Source organism: Rhipicephalus sanguineus, chromosome 2, assembly GCF_013339695.2.
Source record: "Rhipicephalus sanguineus isolate Rsan-2018 chromosome 2, BIME_Rsan_1.4, whole genome shotgun sequence".
Classification (NCBI taxonomy): domain Eukaryota; kingdom Metazoa; phylum Arthropoda; class Arachnida; order Ixodida; family Ixodidae; genus Rhipicephalus; species Rhipicephalus sanguineus.
This window is the reverse complement of record NC_051177.1, coordinates 49,322,625-49,339,307: the sequence shown is the minus strand read 5'-3', so window position 1 is coordinate 49,339,307 and position 16,683 is coordinate 49,322,625. Positions and strand designations below refer to the sequence as shown.

The 16,683-nt window shown below is 45.9% G+C and overlaps 1 protein-coding gene across 1 annotated transcript in view; it reads left to right on the top strand.

The window, feature by feature from the left end:
- LOC119382907 (ubiquitin-protein ligase E3A) overlaps window positions 1-16,683 on the top strand; it is a 45,696-nt gene that overhangs the window by 9,946 nt on the left and 19,067 nt on the right. The window contains exons 6-10 of the mRNA XM_037650813.2: window positions 490-642; window positions 2,875-3,178; window positions 4,034-4,195; window positions 5,043-5,360; window positions 9,202-9,346. Of these exons, the coding sequence (XP_037506741.1) occupies window positions 490-642; window positions 2,875-3,178; window positions 4,034-4,195; window positions 5,043-5,360; window positions 9,202-9,346 (1,082 nt within the window). The remainder of the gene's footprint in view (window positions 1-489; window positions 643-2,874; window positions 3,179-4,033; window positions 4,196-5,042; window positions 5,361-9,201; window positions 9,347-16,683) is intronic.

Here is a 16,683-nt window from a genome sequence, read left to right as displayed (position 1 = left end):
CGGCAGGCCTCCTGAGAGGGCTGATGTTATCGCTCGTTTGATCTCTGCTTCGGCCGCGTTCATCGCCCCCGCTCGCACGCTTTTAGCCGTGGTAGAACATGCTATGCGCGGGGGGATTTTATCGATTTGGACTTCATACCGGAAGGACTTGACGGCAACGGCAATGGCGACGGCGAAAACCCGTCGAGACTGTCCATATAATTGCTATTGGAATAAAACAGTTTAAATTTTCTTGTGTACACATCCTTCATAGCTGGAGCTGGGTTCGTCGCTCTTTCAAACTGTGTACCAACAGGCCCAGCACCAAAGTCTTCCAGGTGCCCATTCTCCATAGGCTAGGCACTTTTTTTTTGTTGCTTCATAGTAGTCCACACTTCACTCGAGTTAACTTTGCCTTAGGATCTTAGAGTTTTGTACAGTACATTGCCTAATTTCAAAGCTTTTAAAGTAATGCCTCAACCCTTCCCCCTTTTTTTCGTTCATTTGCAGACTCAATGGATTGGTGAACCAGGATATTCCAGTGGATGTAGAGTCTGTCAGGAGGTCTTACGATGTCTTGTTTTCTATACCAGACCTCCCTTTTCTCGACGCTTTAGTGAATGCCATCATGATCCTCTGTGAGAACCTGGAAATTGGTCTCAAGTAAGGCATATTGTTAGTGCTGCAATAAAGTGTGCCACTGTCCCTTTGTGTTCATTGAGTGTTTTGTCGTATTACTTTGCTGATTATTAATTGTGCATTAAATCTAGCTGTTCATTGGAAAACATAAATTTTGAGAGCTTGCAATCAGCGAGAAGTGAAGTCCCTAAAGCTTGCACTTTACTGCTGTCATTCTGTAGACTTCTCATAAAACTCGTACAAACATTTATGTTCTCTCATGGAATATAGCATGCTGCTCCTGAGTTCTGTTTCTTCTTTATTCACCATCTTGACAAGAGAACTGCCATCTTGACAAGGGCCGTGAATGCCGAGTAAAAAAAAAAATATATCGCAGGTAGAGGGCTCAATTACAAACTAGGTTATGGTTCCAATCCTGGCTGTAATGGCCATTCTCCCATTTGACACAATAACATTTGTTTACTTGGATTTAGGTGAATGTTAAGGAACCCCAGGAAGTCAGGATAAAGAAAGAAAAAATCTCCTACACCATTCTAAAAGAACCAAAGGCACCACTTAGAGGGTTCAATATGACAAATGGCCAAAATACGACAAAATGTTGTAAATTTATTTCATACCAGTGCTGATATATGAGCACAATGTAAGCCTGACATTTGTTTTCTCCTCTTGCAACTTTTATAATTAATAAATAAAGCTTAGAAGGACCCCTGATTCATTGTTGCTCCTTATTTAAGTGTTCTCTCATCATACTTTTGCTGTAACGATGTAATGGGATAAACCTGTTAAACTCACGGATATTTAAATGTATGCATTAAGATTAGAGCTGTGCGAATAGCAAAATTTTGAGTGCGAAGCGAATTCGAATATTGAAGTGTGAGTGCAAATCGAATCGAATATTTTTCGAATATTTCTAGAATATTTCTAGAATATTTTTCGAATACTTCGAAGCGAAATTGCAGAAAAGAAAGTTAGAGAGGATTCCTAAGCATATTATTATGAGACAGCAACAGGAAAGTGTTCTTTTTGATAGGTTGATAAAGCACTGGCGGAGTGGTGTTTCATAGTTGTCTTATCAAGAATGAGGCAACGTAGAGGCCGAATTGTATTTATGTACATGATTTGGTGCAACCAAAGTGTTCCAACAACATTTCACACGAGATTGGCAAAGATGCCATTTCCTCAGCTTCTCCTCCTCTTTCAACTTCTGTGGAAGCCCAACTGATGTGGCGGACAAGGGCGTGCTCCCTTCAAGTGCGGAGTTCCAAATCTGCCTCGTAGACGTCGATATATAAGAACATCTGAAATTTTGGATGCTAAAAAGCTTCGGCTTCCAATTTTTCGGACTACGTGCCCAAATTTCAGGTCTAAAACAGCATTAATTGAGCCCCCACCTCTGCCACATCTTTCATCTCCATGTTGGAACCAGCGTTTTCTTGAGTTAATACATTTGCGACCGTAGCAGAGCTTGAAAGGCAGCTTTGCCGCAATACCGGGGTGTGATGAGGTGAAACATATTGAAAGTTTAGGGACCACTTCCGATCGGACGTTGACTGTCTCTTGCCTAAATTCGACCGTAACGGAGCTTGAAAGGCAGCCTTGCCGCAATACGGGGGTGTGATGAGGTGAAGCATATTGAAAATCTAGGGACCACTTCCAATCGGACTTTGTCTCTTGGCTAAGTTCGACCGTAACGGAGCTTGAAAGGCAGCTTTGCCGCAATACGAGAGTGTAATGAGGTGAAGCATACTGAAAATCTGAAGGGGTCACTTTCAATCCGACGTTGACTGCATTTGTCTTTGGGAAGTTCGAATAGTTCGAATAGTAAAATTTCAGTGCGAATCGAATCGAATAGCAAACACTATTCGAAAAATATTCGAAATTTCGAATATTCGCACACCCCTAATTAAGATGTTTATTGCAATTCGGTCTCATTACTTTTTAATATACGAATTCTTTTCCTTTACGTATTCACATGTGTACAATGTATATAATTTATCTCTTGTGTTGACTAGTATTTTATGTCATTACTTCTTTTTCTCTACACTACTCAGAACATTTTCTGTTCATTGTATATGCTTATGTTGCCTAGAAATATGTGTGTACGCTACCTTGCATATGGGCCCCCTGTCACCTTCAAGCTGCATTTCACCGCTTTTGGCCTGGGGTGGGGGGGGGGCCTCAAGTATTATGTTGTAAATAAACTTGACTTTCTTTGATTGATTGATTGATTGATTGATTGATTGATTGATTTTGCAGGTACCACAAGGCATACCAGAGGGATCCCAGTCTTCTATCTGTGTTTGTGGTGCTGCTAGAGCTTCCGCTGCTTGAGGGACCCCTGTGTGGGAGTGCGTTGCACGCATTGTGTCGGGCTTGCGCCCTGCTGCCGCCTGAGGCCCAGGCACGGCTGGCCAAACAGTGGGGGGCCCAGTGCCCTCCTCACCGTCTGCGGAACACCCTCAACGCACTTCATCAGGTGCTGACGGCACGTGTCATTGAGGGACACTTTGGCCGAGACTTCGGTGTCGCCGACGATGAGCTGTTGGTGGCTTCGATCAAGGTCGGTATGCGTGTGCGGCAGCACTTTGCCTGGTTGTTAACGGGTTGGCCTGAATTTTCAGAAATGCTTGGTCAGCTCGTGCGGCAATTGGACGTAAAAATCGTTGTGCGCTAGTTTAGTGAATTGGCAACAGCCAGAAAAGTTCTTTATCATTTTGAGCACCTGTCACATGGTTCGATGACTTTCCTAGATGCCTTATATTTTGTGTTTTCTGAATAAATATTCAGTTGAGAGTCGGCGCATGTCGTGTGCGCTTCTTTCGTCCTTCGTCTTTTTTGTGAGTGCTGCACAGGACAAAGTACGAGTTTTCAGGAAGGGCAAGCGTGGCTGAGTTATTAAGAATTGCTTGGGGAGGGTCATTTTTGAAAGTGGCAAGAAAGCAGAAAGTGTCCGGGTAGTTCCCTGGCTCATTGCGCTTGTACTATGGACCTTTGTTCTTGTAGAAACTCTTAGCATTGCAGACTTTGGGTCATGGTAACTGCAGTTGATAACTTTAGAAGAATGCGGCTTCAAACAGAGATTTAGTTGGTTAGAATGTGCTATTGAGTGCAGCCTATAGATTGCTTATCGTGCATTCTGCTGGTTGTTTTGAAGGAGCTACAGGAATCCTTCAGTCAGTGTTTCGGTCACAACCAAATTCTGCATATGAGAATCCACCTGAGGAAAACTAAAGGCCATCGCACCTTTCCACCAGGATCCAGTGCCCTAGTTCCTCCGTATTGTTATGCTCCAGTTTTGTGATCAATTGTAGGGACTCTCCTGGATGTCACGTGTCACCTTTAGGAAGCTTTCATGATCACATGCTTCAAAGTTTTATTGTAAAGACGTGTGTTGTGCCTGTGGCCATGGTTTCAGACGATGAAGATTCTGTTCATGTCCAATGTGCTTGGAGGTGAGCTGGAACAATGTAGAGAAGAAGAGGATGAAGTACTCACTACAGACGACGGTCGACCCCTTCCTAAGGACCCATCTCAGATGCTCAAGGACGACCCACTGTGGGACCTGCTGGGTGTCAAGGTATTTTAATTCCAATGTTTTCAGTATGTTTTCCACCATTTTGAGCAATCTTTGATGAAAAAAATGGAGCCTCTAAAAGCTAGACTGTTTCTGAGTGCTGGCTCTGTCACACTGAACCCATAGGCTGCCCTGTGGGGAGAGCACAAAAGCTCTTCACCAAAGCATTGAAATAGTGGACTTGAAACGGAAAGCTTACTAGGTGCCCCAGATCCAAACGTAGTCATGCATAAATTGGCTTTGTTTCTTTTGACAGTGGCTGTGTACTTGTTTTACTGTCACTTTTGAATGGAAAGCATACAATTCCACTGATACTGAAAAGCTGCAGCAGGAGATATGACAGTCCCGAAATGTCAGCTTGTTTGTACTGGTTGTTAGAAGTAGTGTCACAGTTGTTGAATCAGATTGTTAGTGCTGCTTGACATCATTGGATGATTATCATTCCTAGGCCGCCTTGGCATCCTGTTCTATAAAACTGATGTATTTGTGTTTATAAAAGTGGTGTGTTTGTGTTTCACAATGTTACGCTCATTAGACGACTATTAAAGTGCACACCCTCCCTCTCGACTTTCACCTGCTAGGATAGTGCAGTGGATTTGACGTTGCGCTATTTCAAGGTCATGGGTTCAATCCCAGCCATGGCGGCTGCATCCCAACAGAGGCAGAATGAAAAAGAACCTGTGTACTTAGATTTACCTTTAGCATATTTAACAAACCCAAGTGGTCTAAATTATTCTAGGGTATTTCACTACAATGTGACTCATGATCAAATTGTAGTCATAGCATTTAAAGCCCTAGAATCTAAATAATCTCACGATTTTTCTGCCTTTACTCTCTCTTTCTTCACTAGGTGGCTGACTGCCGCAAGCCACTAATACCATGGGAAGAGTTTTACAACGAGCCCTTGAGTGAGCAGCTCGAAACGGACCGGGGTTTTGTGCACTCCCGGGGGGCCAACACCAAGGAAGGCCACTTCTCCTTCCTGGGCCACGCTTTTGTCCTGACACCCGCCGTGAAGGCGTTGGGCCTTTACTATGACAACCGCATCCGAATGTACAGCGAACGTCACCTGTCGGTGATTCAAATGCTGGTGGGTGGCGCACCGGCTAACCCTTACCTTCGGCTGAACGTGCGCCGTGATCACCTCATCGACGACGCACTCCACAGGGTATGTGTTCCAGTCCTGGTTATGGAGCAAAGTGCTTTATTTTGCCACATGACCAGGAGTTTAGCTAGAAAGTCGCTAAATAATCGCATTGAGTTTCCAGTCAACTTATGAACGAATGAACCTTTATTTTCACTGAACAGTTGCACAATGGAGGAGGGTGAGAGAGAAGCCATGGAAAAAAGGCGAGAAACCTTGCCCTCCTTACAAGCACAAGACAGGTCAGCAAAGCAATACAGTGAGAAGCAACAGAAAAAAAAGCAATAAAGTTATAACTTTGGCACACCAAGTAAGCACATACATTATTACATTAAAGTGGAGTTGGGCAAAAAATCAATGAAATTTAAATTTAAAAAAATATCTATGCCCCGTCGTCACCACCTGAGTATCACAGGCCAAAATCGGTAAATTAAATAAAAGAACAAAATGTACTAAAATTTCGATCAAGAAAGAGAAAATAAAAATTAAAAAAATTTATCCCACTATCTAGCGAAACCACCTCCATGGGAAATATTCTCAGGATTACATACTACGGTTCGTAAGTGCATACAGTAAACACTGCTGACACGTATATGTACATTAACAAATGCATAAGGTATGCTTTGAGAAAATTTCAGCAAGAAACAAGCAATTGCAATCTCAACAGAAAACAGTATAAGACAATAAAAATTCGTTCACAGTAAGTCATGTGAGGAATATTGCAGACAAATCAGACAGTTTAAACTGTCAAATGTCAATACCCAATTTATAAAATTCATTTAATAAGCGCAGTAAATTATTGTTCAGTGTTTGTAAGCTGTAAGTGGAATGACAAGATGGAACTTTCCATAGTTTGGTCATCTTAATGATAGCTTTCCCTGCTTTCCCTTGTTATAGTCCTTGGCAGTAAATCGTCGTGGCAAAACTACTCAGGGAAATTTGGGCAAGTCCTATACAGTCGAGCCCGACTATATCGAACCCATTTATATCAACTTATCCCGTATATCGAACAATTTCTAAACACTGTAAATTTACATTGAGAATATATAGCAAAAGTTACTGTTACATTGAACGAAAATAGCAACGACAACCGATATATCAAACTCCATGTGCCTCAAAAGTGCCCCAGCAAGTTGGCTTTCTCTCGCTGTGGCCGGGACAACTGCCGGCGCCACCCTAGAAAAAGTGGTTTAGACCCGGCTGTGCACGGGCGAACACACCCCTGCAAAAAATGATCCTGGCCTGCTCGGAGCGCTTACAGCCGATCAGAGGCGTGCTTTCTCCGAGGCACGGAGGCGGTACAAGTGAGCGCCATTTTTTTCTTTCTTTATGCTTGCGTGCCTGCTGCTGCCTCTTTTCCTCGAGTCCTCATTCAACGTGGTCCGTGCTGGTGGTGTTGCCTGTTGGCGCTCTGTGAACTTTCTTGGCGCGCTGTCATCATGGCTTGTGCAAAGAGGCAGAATTTGCCGTTCGCCGCGAAACTCGAAATCATAAATCGAGTCGATCGCGGTGAGAAGAAGTCCGACGTTGCCGCCACGCACGGATCGACATTCGACAAGTTCATCAGTGCGGACGATGATGTCGCCATCATGGGCCAGCTACAAGATGAGGACTACGTTGCAGACGTCGTGCCGACCACAAGCGAAAGCGACAGCAATAAGGAAATTGACGATGGCCCGTTGCCTACATACTCCAAAGTGATTAGTGCACTTGTGTTGGTCCGGCACTGTTGCGTGAATATGGAAGGCTGCTCCGACTCGTTGGACAACGTGGAGGCATGCGTGCTGTCGCAGGCAGCGAAGTCGTTGAAACAGAAGAAAATCCAGGACTATTTTGTTCCAAAGTAGGGCATGCAAGTAAGCCACCATATTAATAAAGTACTTTTCTTGTTGGTATGTGCCTTTGTGTCATGAAGTCCTGTAGCGGGCCTATATCGAATTATGCCATATATTGAACTAATAAACGTTTTTTGGCGAGTTCGATATACCCGGGTTCGACTGTACTTCACTCCCATTTTATTCGAAGTAGGATAAATGCGCCTTAACTCTTTCGTTACCCCGAGAATATGTTTATTTTTCACATGTCTTGGGAAGAGTCTTTTTGCCAGTTCGAAAAGTACTCCAGCCTGCATTGCAGCATACCAAATTATGCATAATGAAATGGTCTTTCTAAAAAAATATAAGTTGTAAAGCAACAAAAATATTGTGAAATGTATAAAAATTGGAAAATCTAACTTTTTGTTGCCGGCTGGTAAACAGATCAATAAAAAACACTATATATGCAAAAATACTCAGAACAAAGAAAAGTCAGAATATACATTTTGAAGATAAATAACCCAGGAATATTATAAAAATTAATAAATGTTCTATGCAATGTTTCTATTAAAATAGACAAAGAATCTGAACCGAGGTACTGTTTCACTGCTCGTGCTATGCGGTGAAGCATTTCCTGGTTTTTCGTGAGACACAGGTACACTCGAGCACTTTTCGCACAAAATGTTTGTTTTTTGCTTGTGTTACAATGTAGATAGATTCCAGCGATGTGAACGACACCTATATAAATCAGATGTTCAATAAACTTCACCGGTTCGTCTGGCGTCCACTCTTGCCATGAGCCACCTCTCACCACATAAGTTGGCATTCTAAAATATGCATCCAAGCATATTTATTCGTATTTTTGCAGATAGCATTGAAAAAAAAAAAGAAGCTCTGTAGTGTGGGGCCGAGATCTGCTCCGGCGGCCTTCTTGTCGTGAGGAGAAGCTTTGCAGCCGGCGCCAGCACATCGTGCCCCAGCGACGTGTGGACCTCGCACATAACCAGAGTAGCTCTAAGATTGTGCACAAAGGTCATCAGCTAAGCATGCACGGCGGAGGAGACCACTTGCGGCCGTAAATGAAATTAACTCCTGAACGCCTGCCGATGTCCCAGGCTGTCGCAAAACATCATCACTATCAGAGCTTGAAGCTGAGGTGCTGTCATCTTCGAACTCAAAGCTCGTTGTCTCTAAATTCACGTGCAGTTGCAAGATAGTTTCGAGTGGCGCGCGTTTATCGCGGCGCAGGTGGGCGCCCATGCGCACGTGACGACAACGCCATAGGAGCGACTTGCGAAACGGGATGTGGCCCTGTGTCTGATGATAACAATAGGAGTGAAACAGAAGCTGCTGGAAACTGGCTTTTTGAAAAGGCCACGTGTACACGTTATATATGCGGCGGACCTATGGAAATAACCTTTGGTAAAATAAATCTTCCTCGACTCCAAACAACAGCTTTCTAGTCAATAGCTGGCATAAATTTCAGGCAAATATTACCACTCAACACTGAGATTACGAAGCTGACACCATAATTTAATATTTAACTTGCAAAAGTTCTTTTGATTACAGAACTTTGATGTTACTGAAGCGTAACCCTGAGCGTCACGCATTTCTCTCAAGTTCGTCAGCTAAGCATATTTTCCCAACAACACATACACATTGGTTCGCGCCAAGGCCTGTCAAAAATCGCTATGTTGCCAAAACGGGCAAATTCAAATTGATTCTAAAAGTTCAGTGGCTGGACTAACTAGTAGGAGGTGCTAGGTGCACGAGAAACAAATCCAACATGCCAAAATCGACGATTCAAACTGTCGATCACAGGTGATCGATTTAAATAGGCATGGTAACGAAGTAAGCTTATCACATCCCTCATATAAGATCAATTTGCATGCAACAAAATGATTGAATTTTTATGTTTTGTTGCCATCATCGCAAGCATATCGAGCCGTATTAGCATTGCAGCAGCAGAGGCACATTTTAGTGAAAGCTGTTTGTTATGCCTGCAATGAACTCAGCTTACAAAGATTGTGTTTTGTGCTTTTTGCCTGCAGCTAGAGTTGGTCGCCATGGAGAGCCCGTCAAGCCTGAAGAAGCAGCTGGTGGTGGAGTTTGAAGGAGAGCAGGGAATTGACGAAGGTGGTGTCTCCAAGGAGTTTTTTCAGCTTGTTGTCGAGGAAATCTTCAACCCTGACATAGGTGAGTAGCCTTCTCACCACCACCAGTTACATGGACAGTTATAAGCCTCTAAGGAGACACATAAATACCCAATAATGTGGACGAGGGGATGACCGCCGCTAGCATGCTCAATAGGTAGAGCATCGGGTGCATTATCCGATAATTGCAGGTTCGGTGCCTGCTGGCGACAAGTTGTCTTTTCGTCCACTTTACTTCACATCTATATCATACTTACTACAATACACTTAAACCAGTACAATCAACGTCCCCTATACTTTCCTTGGCCTCATTATCAGTTGGTTTTCAATAAGGTTGTATCAAACATAGAAACGAGCCCTAAAAATTCCCTTCATAAGGAAGACACAGTGTTTCTGGCATTTCTGCCCATGCCTGAACTTATCTATAGTAAATGGAATTCAATTCTATGAAAGTACTTTAACTGTAAGTAAGGGACGCTTACAGGTTCTGGAACGAGATCACTCACGCACAGCACCTAAAAGGGGATACTAACTAGGGGTGTGCGAATACCGGATAGTAAGTCTCGAATCGAATACCGAATCGAATTAAGAAAAAAAAGCCGAATATCGAATCGAATAACAAGTTTATGTAAAAGAAGCACGAATGTTTACAAATTCTTATGCAAAAAAAGCAGCTGTTGTACGTGTTCTGAGGTCAACCTCTCCCTCCGGGCCATAACAATGTTACCAGCCGTCGAAAACAACTTTTCACTTGGTACACTTGTTGCAGGAACGCCCATGTATTTCATGGCCATCTTGCGCAATCCTGGGAAGTGCTGCTTGCCTGTTTCTTTCCACAACGCTAGAGAGTCTTGGTCCTTGCTGCAAGTGGGCTCTCGAAGGTATCGCATAAACTCCTCGATGTTGGCTGTTTCGGTGGAGTGTCTTCTTTCTGATGACGCTGCCAGCTTCTCAATGCTGTCCCAGATACTGCTGACACGCTCCTTGTGAGCTGTAGATGTCGATGCTTCGACACAGTCACTTGATTCTTCTGGAGGGAGCTGCAACTCAGTTCTTGCAAGCTCCAAGAGCCTTGTTTCCTGGAATGTTTCAGTACAGAAGAGGTTCTTAAACCTTGGGTCACAGGCAGTTGCCAGCACATACTCGTTTTGCTCGTCCTGCCCTGCAAACCTTGTCCTCATGCTTTTCAGCAAATTTCTAGCAAACTCTGAGGTGTCATTGTTGGCTGCAATACAGTCTTTCAGAACCATCTGTGTTTCATACAAAAACGGTACCACTGACGACAAAGTTGCATATTTGTGGCCACTAAGATCTTTGGTCGCCGATGCGATTGGTTCAAGAGCTTTGACTGGTACAGCCACAGCTTTCCGCTCCTGTGGTGCCAGGTTGGGCACAGTTGTCTCAGAGGTGGCCAGCTCCAAACAGATGGCTTCCTTCAGCTGCACAAGACGAGAGAGCATATCGTGCTCACTATTCCATCTTGTTTCCACGTCTTGAATAAGTTTCAGAACTGAGAGCTCCATTCATCGCTGGCAGTCCTTCAGTCTTGCCGCAGCTTGGGCACTGTGTTTGTAATGGCTAACAATTGCGCAACGCTTCTTGAGAATGGCAGGCACTCCTGCTGTTTCTTCCTTGGCATCTTTTATAGCTAGTTGCAGTGCATGGCCCATACACTGCATTGGGACACAAGAAATACCCCTAAGGGCCGCGCGAAAGTTTCGTGCATTGTCCGTCACCACATAGACTGGCACTTTCTGCAGTGGCAGCTCCCAGTTATCCATCATTGCTTGCAGGTGCTCCAGGATATTGCAAGCAGTGTGGCTCTCGGTCACGCTTCGGTTTTCCAATGCAAAGCTTCTCATCTCGAAGTTGAAGGCTAAATAGTGGCAGGTGAGGCTGATATAACTCTGGTTCGACCTCGACGTCCACATGTCACTTGTCAATGAAATCGACTCTACGCCTTCCTGGAAGTCCGCGTGCATTCTCTCCTTCACAGCCATGACTGTGTCTCGGTACAACTCCGGGATGATCGTCCTTGAAAACGTAGTGCAGCTGGGTATCTGTACAAAGGCTCCATGTGGTTCATCAGTTCTTTGAAACCCCGATTTTCGACACAGCTGTAACGCTGGAGGTCGCGCACCAGCATTCGGGCAATCTTTGTGGTTATCGCCGTTCTCTCGCGCTGCGGCAGGTCCTTGCCCAACTTCAACGCATTTCTGACGAGCGGCTGTGCTCCATCTGGTCATCCTTGCTTACCGCTGTCTCTCATGAACACACTGTGTAAAGAAAAATGCTTGTTCTTGAGATGATTCGCAAGTGGCGTCGTCGTACTCAATGGCATGCGAAGTTTCATGTCACAGCTTTTGCACGTTGCCTCTTGGGCCGAGTTCTTTACGAAATGTTTCCAAATGGCACTTTTCGTTTGTTCACTCATGTCGCACCTGACCAGCAGGACCGTCGGACGACGTTTTCCGGCAGCTCGCGCGGATACAATTTGGTAGCAGGACACGTTGGCATGGTGTATGATTGCGAGGGACTTGGTGGTTTCGGATTGCCCGGAGAAATGACGCAAATGGCCAAACGGCGCGGAGCCAGCGGTTGGATTGGATTGGATTTGTGGCCCCACCCTTTGTAACGGGCGGGCATCAAGCGATGCCCTGGCCTACAGGACTAAACAATGAAATTAAATTTAAAAATGAAAAAGTTAAAAAGCGCACACAGGAGTGGTTGCACACATGTTAACTAACCACCACTGACTATGAATATGTTCACGGGAAAAGCTTCAATGAGCCAACGGAGAAGTTACACAAGCGCCACCTCTATCCCGTTTGCGAAAGTAGAAGAGAAATTGGGTGGCTCTGCGACCGAGAGGTGTCGTGTGTGCCGCCCGGCCAGCTGTACGCCGAACTTGGGACCTAGGCTGTTGTGTGCGCATCTCCTGCCTTTGTCGCGTGCGGGTTTTATTGATTCCGTTTTTTTTTTCTTTTTGTTTTTTGAGGCCACGACACTGAGCGTGTTCCCCCTTTGCAAAGGGGCAGGCCACTACTACATCATCATCATCATCATCGGCCGTGCAGCGACGCGACGCAACCAATGCTGCATGCCAGTAATGTTCTCTGTGGTGGCCGTGGTGCATGGTTTTGTGGCTCGTAATGGCGCGCTTTCGTTTTGTGCTCGCGAATTGCAGTCTGCGATTCCTCCCAAGTGTATGTACAACTGTTGCATGTGTAGGAAGAGAGACATAGTGCAGCCTGTGCGAACGGCGCAAACAAAGGGCTGTCTTAGTTGAGTTTTGCGGATCGGCTGTGTCACGACCACAATTTAATCTGCGTGCTCTCAGGTTCGTGACATTCAAACTTTGTGCAGTTTTGAACAGACTGTGCAGTCTCAGAGTATTGTATACCGTATTTTCCGGTCCATAAGTCGCACCCTTGTATGTATAAGTCCCACCCCCCTCAAAATGGCAGTTTTTTTTAAAAAAACATATATAAGTCGCACCTGAGTACAAGTCGCACCGGTATACAAGACACACCTGCTCACCCGGCCATTGAGTGCCGCGTCATGAGAAAGCACTGCGAAAATTCATGATTGAGGCGGCCGTCGCGTTCATGCGTGCAAGTTTCCAGCTGTTTGCACACATGCGTGCGAGCTCTTCCCAACATACATAAGCACAATATTTTCAGTCAGAAGTATTTTTATTATTGCGATGGCTAGCAGCATTTAATCAAATCCATCGAAGTCGTCTTCTTCCGAGTCGCTCACAAATAGCGCAGCTATTTCGGGTTGTACTCCCGGCACGTCGTCCTCCGGCACGTCACTGTCGTCCTCCGACTCGCTCGTTTCGGACTCGTCAACATCGGTCACGCAGGGGATCAAACCGGCCTTGCGAAAGCCCGCCGCAATGATCTTGTCAGATATTGAATTCCATGCTTCACTCACCCATTTTGCCACTTCCCCTAACTCAGCACATCTCATGCGCCCCGTTTAAAGCTGTGATTAACCGAAATATCGAGTGGCTGAAGAATCTTGGTCATGCCGCCGGGTAAAATCACAGGCATACAATTCTTCGAACCGATCTTTTTTTTGACGTCGGTGATATGTGCCCGCATACTATCCATCACCACCATTCCTGGCTTCACGTGGAAGAATTCGTCGGGTCGACGTGAAAAACAGCGGTCAAGCCACACACCCATCATTTCTTCGTCCATCTAACCCTTTGTGTTCGCTTGAAACACCACTGTAGAAGGGAAAATACCTTTCGGCAAGGTTCTTCGCTTAAAAATAAGCATGGGAGGCAGCTTGGTGCCGTCTGCGCAGCAGGCGAGCACAACAGTGAAGTGAGATTTCTCGTGGCCTGTTGTTCTCACCGTGACAGTTTTTTGGCCTTTCTCGGCGACGCTTCTCCCAAGCGGGATGTCGAAGGTCAACAGCACTTCATCCATGTTGACGATGTGGCTCGCGCTGATGTTGTTCTTTGCTACTTCCTCCCGCACAAATGAGCTGAAGCGTTCCAGCTGCACCTGGAAGTCGTCAGGAAGCTTCTGACACACTGTAGTGCAGGCTCTCATGACAAGCTGATTCCGCCGCATAAAGCGGAAACACCACGACGGACCACCATTGAACCCCACAGCGTTAGTCTCCGCTGCCAGAGCCTTCGCCTTCAGGCGCAGCTGCACTGTCGATAGGCCCCTTCCTTCGGCTCTCTGTTGCAGCACCCACGTTCGCAGGCTACGCTCTAGGTCCGGCCAGCGTGCCTTCTTGCCGCGGTTGGCCTTCTTTGTCGACTTCATTGTCCAGAGGACGCTGTGGGCTTTGTGCCAGTCTCGGATCATCTTTTCAGCGACATCAAATTCCGTCCCTGCAGCACGATTTCCATGTTCTTCGGCAAATTCAATGGCGCGCAGCTTGAGCTTGGCATCGAAACTTCGCCGACTTTGCCTTCCATGTGGCGCCATGGTGCTGTTGTGAGATCAGCGAGGCCGCTGAGCCTACGCCACATGCTACGACTCACAATGGCACAACACACGCAACGCGCGTGCCAAGGCAGCAGCCGCGAGTGCTATGGCAGACGGAAGTGACGGCAAAGGAAGCGGCTCTGAAATCCAAACTCGCCTTTCATAATTTAAAAATTTTAAAATCCCTGCACATTTTCACCCCTCTTTCATTATTTATTTTCTGTGCTAAGCTACATCAGCTGTGTTATTTCTAGAGAGTTAATTTAACGCTATTTTTATTTTCTTTTAAATAGCGGTTTCTGTGCATGGCAAAAGAGGGCGCACGGCGATATCCAGGCTGCCGAAGCGGCCGAAGCGCTGAAGCTGCCGCCGCCGCGGCATCAAACCCGATTTTGACTGTATATAAGTCGCACCGTTGTATAAGTCACACCGACGAAAAATTCAGAAAAAAAACGCGACTTATACACCGAAAAATACGGTATGCGTTTCACCCGCCAATCAAACAGACTCGCCGAATATATCGAATATTCGAGTAACCGAATACTTCATATTCGATTCGCGAATCGAACTATTCGACAAGTTGCAATTCGATTTGTATTCGTATATTCGAGTATTCGCACACCCCTAGGGATAACGGTCCTTAACATCTTTTTATTGTGTATTGTTGTTACCGATCCCGTTAATGGGGATGGCAATCGCCGGGTGGATTCCAAGGGCTGGCATCTCGGCCCTCCGAAAACGTATCACGAAAGCACGGACAATTTAGAGTTGGTCCTTTTAGTGCGCCAGCGAACGCCGGTTGTGGTCCAAAGACCGAGTCAGGGCCGGGAGTCGATAACACCAATGAAATATATTCTCAGTTAAGGCAGTACAACATCACAAACACGTGCACACTCGGCTGATACCAGTTACAATTTCACAATTTAACACAGATGGTGTTAACACAACGGGAACTAAACGAACAGATCATGCGCTACAAATGCAATCTCATGCATTACAACTACAGTAGAACCCCGCTGATACGTTTTTGAAGGGACCGTAGGAAATAAACGTAAGAGACGGGAAACGCAAGAGCCGAAAAACAGGAAAAACGGCAAAATATTTAGTGGTACAGAATTTCATTTCAATTCTTACGAGCAGCACGAAAATTGGCGCGCTCAGCCGCGATCTAGTCGATGGATAGAAACGCGGAGCTTAGGACGGCCTTATCCGCAGAAATGTAATCAACGTATGTGATTTTTTTAACACCAACAGCTGTAGGCATGAAAGAACTAAGCACACGCAATCACGACCGGCGCGGCGAGTCCGACCGCGAACCGCACGCACGACCATGCGAGCTCCAACCAGCTCGAACTCCTCCCGTTCTCCGACAAATAACGATGATGATGAGTCTACGCCAACGCGATGGCAGAAGTGAATGCCAATCTCGAAGGCCTTGCTTTCGCAAGCAATTACGTCATACACGCCATGTTTGTGCAATGCAAATCTCAGAGGCTATGCTTTTGTCAATAGTAAATGCCAATCTCGAAGGCCTTGCTTTCACGAGCAGTTACGTCATAGACGCCATCTTTGCAATTTGAATCTCGAAGACCATGCTTTTGTTTGCATCAATTGAAAGAGTCTGTTGCTTGCGCCTCTCATGCGGCTAATATTACGGTGAAACGAGGCCAAGCTGCGTGAAAATGCACCATGGCCGCTCTCTTTGGTAGTCACTCGGTCGGCTCCGGGCGCACTTCGCGACGTATCATACGGGAACGGTCCGACAGTTACGACGTAACAGCGGGGTTCCCAATACATTGTATCCTATGGGAGCTATGCCGGGACCGGCGGAAAACGACGTAACAGCCGGGAAAACGCAGCAGTGAGGAACGTAACAGCAGGGTTCTACTGTATTCAAGAACAGTTAAAAGTCCTGAATATTCAACGACGTATCCAGTCCACAATTCTTGGATGGTACTTGAATGCTTCTCTTCTAGGAAACACTCACGCCAACTCTAGCGGTGATCGCGTAGTTCCCTCCGTCGACGTAACTTGTCACGCCTCACACGGCGTCGTTATCTGATTCCAAGTCGATGATCGACTGACTGCACACCATCATAGACACATCTTCTTTGGCTGACGGAGCCACACTCAGCATAACTTCACCATCTCCGGGCCGACTGACTCAGTCACTCACTGCTCGCTGGTCGTCGTGGCACGCTTTTATCTCCTCTTCCCCGGGTTCTAGAAGTGTCAGGAGCGTTCTTCGGCATGCAGTACAGCCAAGGCTAAGGAGCGTTCGAGATTTCTCCTCGCGTTATCTCCTCGCCAGTTCTACTCGCGGCGGTGGCGCTCGGCGACGCGTCATCCTTTCCCTCTAGAAAGATCCAGGCTTTGCCGGGCGTTTGATCTGAGACTGCTAGTGGGCGAGGAGGATGAGGCGTGT